The 6,620-nt window shown below is 29.0% G+C and overlaps 1 protein-coding gene across 2 annotated transcripts in view; it reads right to left on the bottom strand.

Moving 5' to 3' along the window:
* Window positions 1-315: 315 nt before the first annotated feature.
* Window positions 316-6,620, bottom strand: part of LOC145291404 (nucleoporin Nup43-like) — a 56,229-nt gene continuing 49,924 nt past the window's right edge. For both annotated transcript variants that reach the window (XM_080137209.1, XM_080137210.1), the window contains exon 8: window positions 316-1,288. In XM_080137209.1, the coding sequence (XP_079993335.1) occupies window positions 1,062-1,288 (227 nt within the window). In that variant the 3' untranslated portion in view covers window positions 316-1,061. The remainder of the gene's footprint in view (window positions 1,289-6,620) is intronic.

Here is a 6,620-nt window from a genome sequence, read left to right as displayed (position 1 = left end):
GGATTTTTTTTTTTTTTTTTCAAAATGGTGGACAACAGTCACTTCTAAGATACTCAATCTTTGATTTTCTTTATAAAAAATAAAATTTGATCAATTTGTGATTTTTGGAAAATTATATTTTTGTTTCGTCACAGATACATACATTATACATATTTTTTTTTTTTAAATATAGGACAAATTTTTAAGAACCAATCGTTCTAACAATCTTTTAGATGTGAGGAAATTGGTATTATATACAAAAATCTTCATAATTTTCTTTGTTTTTTTAAATTTGTTTTTAAATATGAAACACGAAAAAGAAAAAAAACTCCAAAATAATAGTCGTATCATCATCATAATTATTATTATAATACAAACATCCATACAATTGGTAGCCAATATAAAAAAATATAACATTGTTGTCTGCAGTTGGGGCACAGATGGAAGGTTTTTGGATGCTTGTATAGATTGATCTTTTAAACTAATGCATTTCAAGTGAAAACATTACATACTTCTGTGTCATACAGAAATTAATATAAATTTCAAAATTACGAAAAATGATTCAGTATAAAAATAATTACAAGTAAAAATAGAATTTATCGAATTATAAAGTTTTTTTTTCAAATGTTTAAATGTGGAAGAGTTGTGCAACCAATTCTTTATGGTAAGCTGACATATTTTCCTCGACTTAAATTAAGGGTACGCATTTAAAAAAAAAAAAAAAAAATTTTTCAGAACGTAATTGAAGATGATTTTTTTTTTTTTTAATCAAAAATTCATCTAACACTGGATCATTTTCGTAATTGTTGGAATTTAACCTAATTTCGACATGGCATGTAAGTATGTAATAATGTCTTCACCTGAAATGCTTTGGTTTAAAAGATCATCAATTTACACAAGCACTGATTTTTTTTTTCTTAGTGTGGAAAGCCACACGCACAGGACGAGCACATATTAACAATCTGTGGGTAGAAACATACACACACACGCACGCATGCATGCATACAGATTTTGTGAACAGGCAGACTCACAGGTAAAAACAGTCGCACAAACATTCAGACAAATTCAGAACAGTTCTCGTACTACCTAAGATTAGCAAGCGGGATTGTGTATATAGATTCATTATCACTTCCACACAATAAAATGTCATCTTCGATATCCAAGGAATTCAGAGAAAGTCCGCCACCGCTGCTGTCTAACAAGGCGACAATTTCAATTTTGTGTCGAGCTACGTGAGATGCAAGCCAGGGACTGGCGCTGGAAATTTGGGTTGGTTGACTACTTGCAGCACCAAAAGACATTGAAAGACCTGAAAAAAATAAAAAATATTTATTAGATTAGTTTGTTTTTATTTTTTAATTATTACTTTTTATAATTTCATTTCTATTCAGTGTTTTAGACAGTAGTCATAGAGAAGGAGTAGTAACTTTGACATATCTTAAATTTGGTTGGTTATAGTCAAGTAAATAAAGTCCCCTGACACTTTCTGCGAGCCTGTTTCCGGAAGCGGTGAGTATACTCAGAATCGTTCCTTCTGTTTTTTGGGGGGTTTTTTTGTTTTGTTTTTTTTTTAATTATTAGAAATGTTGGTACTCTTGCATAATTTGACCCGAATTCTCGTGAATTCCCGTCAAGCATGGATCGGGCGAGACCAGCAATTATCGGTGTTAGCCGAGCATCGTAACAGACGCAGACTAACGAAAAAAACAAAACAAATCAGAAAAAAAATACAAATGCAAATAATCAGAATAACAAAAAACCTACCTTGAAAAATGAAAATATGTTTATTTCATTTTAGCATTTAATTTTTGTTTTTTGTTTTTTCAAAATATTTATCAACAGAAAGTTTGTTTTTTTTTTCTCCAAGAAAAGATTTTAACCGCATAATTGTTAGGTGTATATACAAGTTTCTTTTTTTGTTTGTTTTATTTTTATTTTTCAAGCCTTGTTGTTCAGTCAAGTTCTTTTGGTTGGTGGCACTGTCCATTTACACATCTCCAGGAGAAATCCTTTACACACAATCTTTTTTTAAGTAAACATTTATGTTTACAATTGTTGCACCTCATTTTTTGGGATAGCAATTTCTTCTGACAATGAGATTTTCTACATCGATGTTTTCATTTCTTTTTCTAACATGTATAGATTTATTTTCTTGCTTGTCATTTTTCTGTTTGGCAAGTTTGAAAATATATCTGTCAGCTTTTTTTTCTTTTTTTTTGGTTTAGTCGCTTTCTTCCAATTCGAATGTCTGCTTTCATTTAGATAGCGCTTTTTCTTTAGCTAATCAAACTCCCAAAAATTCAATTAAAAAAAAATAATGAATAAGTAACTAATCAGAAAATAAAGTCACCCCTGCCTCCTTAATATCACCTTAAAAATTACTAAAAACATCAGGAAAAAAAATTAAATAAAATAAAAAGTTGAGTTAGCGTTTCAACATTTTTGAATAACGCTCGGCTGACACCGATGATTGGACTCGCCCAATCCATGCTTTATGGAAATTCACGAGAATTCGGGTCAAATTATGCAAGAGTACCGAAATGTTTTCCATTACGAAATCATGTTAACACTATTTGTATTGTGAAGCGATTTATTCAAATTAAAAAAAGCAAATTATTGAAAATCATAAAAATAGAAATAAAATTTATAAAAATAAAATTAGTCTTTATTTGCACTTTTTTAATAAAAATGTGAGGGTTTTTTTTTTTTCTTTTTTTTAAATCAAAACATAAAAAAAATGCATAAATCGTACTGTGTAAATGCATATTTCAGTAGCTGGCATTACCCCCTAAAACTAAATAGTTCATAACTTCAGGTGAACTCGCATGGAAAAGAAAAAGATTGCAAAAAACATGTTTCAATAAATCTAATAGTAAAATCGCAAGTCATGCAGAGGTGAAAAGAAAAGAAAAAAAAAAAAAACAGGCGGAACTATGTTGAATCCTTACTGCTTCTGGAAACAGGCTCGCAGAAAGCGTTGGGGAACTTTAGCTGAGTATAACCATACCAACTCTGTTCAGTCGAGTTTTAAGCAACAATATACAGTTAAAAAAAATTTTTTTATTAATCTTGCGTTTCACAATACAAATAAAATGATCACATGGTGTTTGAATATGAAATAAAAAATTTAAAAAAAAACATACAAGAAAGTTGATTCTTTTAAGTAGTGAAATCAGAATATAATAATCAACATTTTAACAAAAGAGTGCGATCATTTCTCGTACATGTGCGTTTCACATTTCTATCAGATTACTTTTATTTGCTATTCATCATTTACTGAAAACTAAAATGTAATAGCTTATAGTACCAAAGTTTTTAAAAGCCTATTTAAAAAAAATAAATTCACCACAATGTATTTCAGTTTCTTAATCTCTTTCTCAATTCTTAAAGCTGAATCAGAAACTGCTTATGCAACTTCTAGATTTTTTTCAATCTCATGAAAAACTTAGTATTAAACAATCTCTCATAATAGTATTTCCAAGCATAACCATTTCAGCAAAAGCAATCTACTTAGTGGCAAGCAATAAAAATTTCCTCCTGTGAAATCAACTGCTGATGTGCTGATTGTAATATTGCATAGGATCAGTGAATCTATTGATGGGGATTTTTGGTTTTTAGAGCAAAAGTTCTAGGCATATAAAAGATCACTTATATGGTCTGGCACAAATAGTTGCTTCACAAGCTTGCTAGCTATGGAATCTCTGACAATGTTTTCAAAACCATCAAATCCTTCCTTTCTGATAGGTCTATAAAAGTAGTTGTTGATGAGTAGAAGTTTGAAGCACATAGTATCAACACTAGCATGCCTCAATGATATATTCTGATCTTCATAAACGATCTAAATCAAATACTGATATCACTTGTTTCATCTGTATAGATGGCAACAACTGTCTATGATAGCACTTCAAAGAGCATCAATGATCAAGATATTGCTGATTATTTCCCTTTGGATTTGAAGAACATGATACAATGGGGAAAAGTTGTTTGTTACTTTTAATATCTTTAAAACCAAATTTCTCTCCTTACATCACCAATGTTCAGATCCTTATTTTGCCCCAGTTCAAACAAATGACTCCTTTATAAATTCTTAGGACAGACTTTCACTCCAGATGTAAAATAAAAAAAACTTATATCCAAACTGGTGCTAAAGTTGCTGGAAAAATGGTGTCACTCCAGAAAGTATCTGACTAGTGATCAGATCTTCTATAAAAATCCGATATGTCCTAAGACATAGTACTGCTGCCACATTTGACGAGGTGCCATTAAGGTAATCTTTGTTGTCTTGACGAGTACAAAATCAACTTCGAAATCTAATCTTCTTTACAACCCTGTTAATCACAAAAGAGGTGTTGCCAGTCTTTCTCTGCTCCATCGTTATTTCCACAGTGAGCCATTTTCAGCAAGAAATAATTCTGCTACAACGGAGAAAAACAAACTTTCCTTCCTTTATATGCCTAGTATTAGACAAAAACTTGTCTGTGACATTATCATGCGACTGCTTTCTTACAGACTACAATAGTTTTTATATATTATTTAATTGGAATTCATTATTGAGATGAGTATTATTAATTTATTTGTTGCAGACTATTATCCTCATCTTTTTAGTAGTTTTACAACGTGTTGGTCAACTATTCTTCCAGCCTTCGTCACGTGGTAACCGCGACGGGATAGGAACTCCGATAAAATAGCGCTTTCAATCCTACCTAAAGCCGGCCAGAGGCTTACTTGGCCAAAGCGGGTGAGACGACGACAACTATGGATGGCAGTAATTGCTGAGAATGCAGTTAAGAGATTCGGAGTTCCTATCTGTCGTGGTTACCACCTGACGAAGGCCAGAGGAATAGTTGGCCGAAACGTCGTGAAAAACAACAACTAATAAAGATGAGGATAATAGTCCGCAATAAATAAATACAATAGTTTTTTTTTTTTTTATATGTAATGTCAACTTGTCACAAACCCTCCTCCATTAGAAATCTGCATTTATTCTATTAATAGTATTTATTCTATTTTAAATTCTCATGATATTCTTCATTCAACTGGAAATCCATCGATCTCATTAAACCTCATCGGCTTTGTAAGTAAAAAAATTAGTAAAAGTAAAAAAATTAGTAAAAGTAAAAGTAAAAAAATTAGTAAAAGTAAAAAAATTAGTAAAAGTAAAAAAATTAGTAAAAGTAAAAAAATTAGTAAAAGTAAAAAAATTAGTAAAAGTAAAAAAATTAGTAAAAGTAAAAAAATTAGTAAAAGTAAAAAAATTAGTAAAAGTAAAAAAATTAGTAAAAGTAAAAAAATTAGTAAAAGTAAAAAAATTAGTAAAAGTAAAAAAATTAGTAAAAGTAAAAAAATTAGTAAAAGTAAAAAAATTAGTAAAAGTAAAAAAATTAGTAAAAGTAAAAAAATTAGTAAAAATAAAAAAATTAGTAAAAATAAAAAAATTAGTAAAAATAAAAAAATTAGTAAAAATAAAAAAATTAGTAAAAATAAAAAAATTAGTAAAAATAAAAAAATTAGTAAAAATAAAAAAATTAGTAAAAATAAAAAAATTAGTAAAAATAAAAAAATTAGTAAAAATAAAAATAAAATAAAATGTTCATTTGTTATTAGCATTCCATGTGACTGTCATTTTGAATGCATTTGCTGCAAAATCCATGTTTTTGTCAATTTTATACATTTTTATCAGAATATTTCTTTCTTCTAGTCCTAATTTTCCTAATAAACTACTTAGTTCATACATTTTACTCAACCTTCCCCCCCCCACCTCGTTTTTTTTTATAAAAGCTATCAAAATTTGTCTGTTTCATTCAAGAAATTTCTGTTAACAAAAAAATGCTTTTTTGTGATTGTCTTATATTTTGTGTTTGGTCTACTTTTCTATTAAATATATCTCATTCAAACAATACTGTGTTTATGGTTTAGAACTGATTTAAAACTTCACTGCTCACTCATTTTGCGACCAAATTTCAAACAATTTTTACAGTTCATAGGTCACCTTCTCAGCAATATTTAAAAAAAAAAAAAAAAAATTTCAATTTTCGTTTAGTAAAACAAAAGTTATAAAATTACGATGTTCAAAAATTCTCAGAATCTGTAAGGAACGGAGAGACTTTTTTTTTTTTTTGGTTACCATAGCAACCAAATCTGTTACGCTACCTACAATCAGCTAGGAACGGCGGATATGATGATGACGTAACAAGAGATAAAAAAAAAAAAACAGTCGCTAATAATTCACCGTTGTCCTGATCTGTCACTCAGCTGTACTGTTGCTAATAATTCACAGGCAACAAGTGAAACAGAAAAAGAACATTATTTCAAAGCCTGGAAAAATCATGGATTACATAGAAAAATGTGAGCATGAAAAGTAATATGGTTAAGATTCAAACATGGAAAAGTAAAAGGGCCAGTTGTTTAAACTGGAAAAGAAAAAGATAAAATATTCTAATAAAAATATAAATTTTTAACTTAAAATATTGCATTATTAATTAATTGATTATATGTTAAATTGAATATTCAAAAAAAATTCTTAATGCTGCAATATTTTTAAGTTATAAATTTATTATATTTTTTATCAGAATATCTTGTCTTCCCCCCCTCCCCCGTTTTAACAACTAGTCCTTTTACTTCTCATGTTTAAATCTTAACCA

This window comes from Euprymna scolopes, chromosome 12 (genome assembly GCF_053919585.1).
Source record: "Euprymna scolopes isolate OS-2025 chromosome 12, ASM5391958v1, whole genome shotgun sequence".
In the NCBI taxonomy this organism is placed as follows: domain Eukaryota; kingdom Metazoa; phylum Mollusca; class Cephalopoda; order Sepiida; family Sepiolidae; genus Euprymna; species Euprymna scolopes.
The sequence above is the reverse complement of the archived record's forward strand: the minus strand, read 5'-3'. Positions and strand labels throughout refer to the sequence as shown.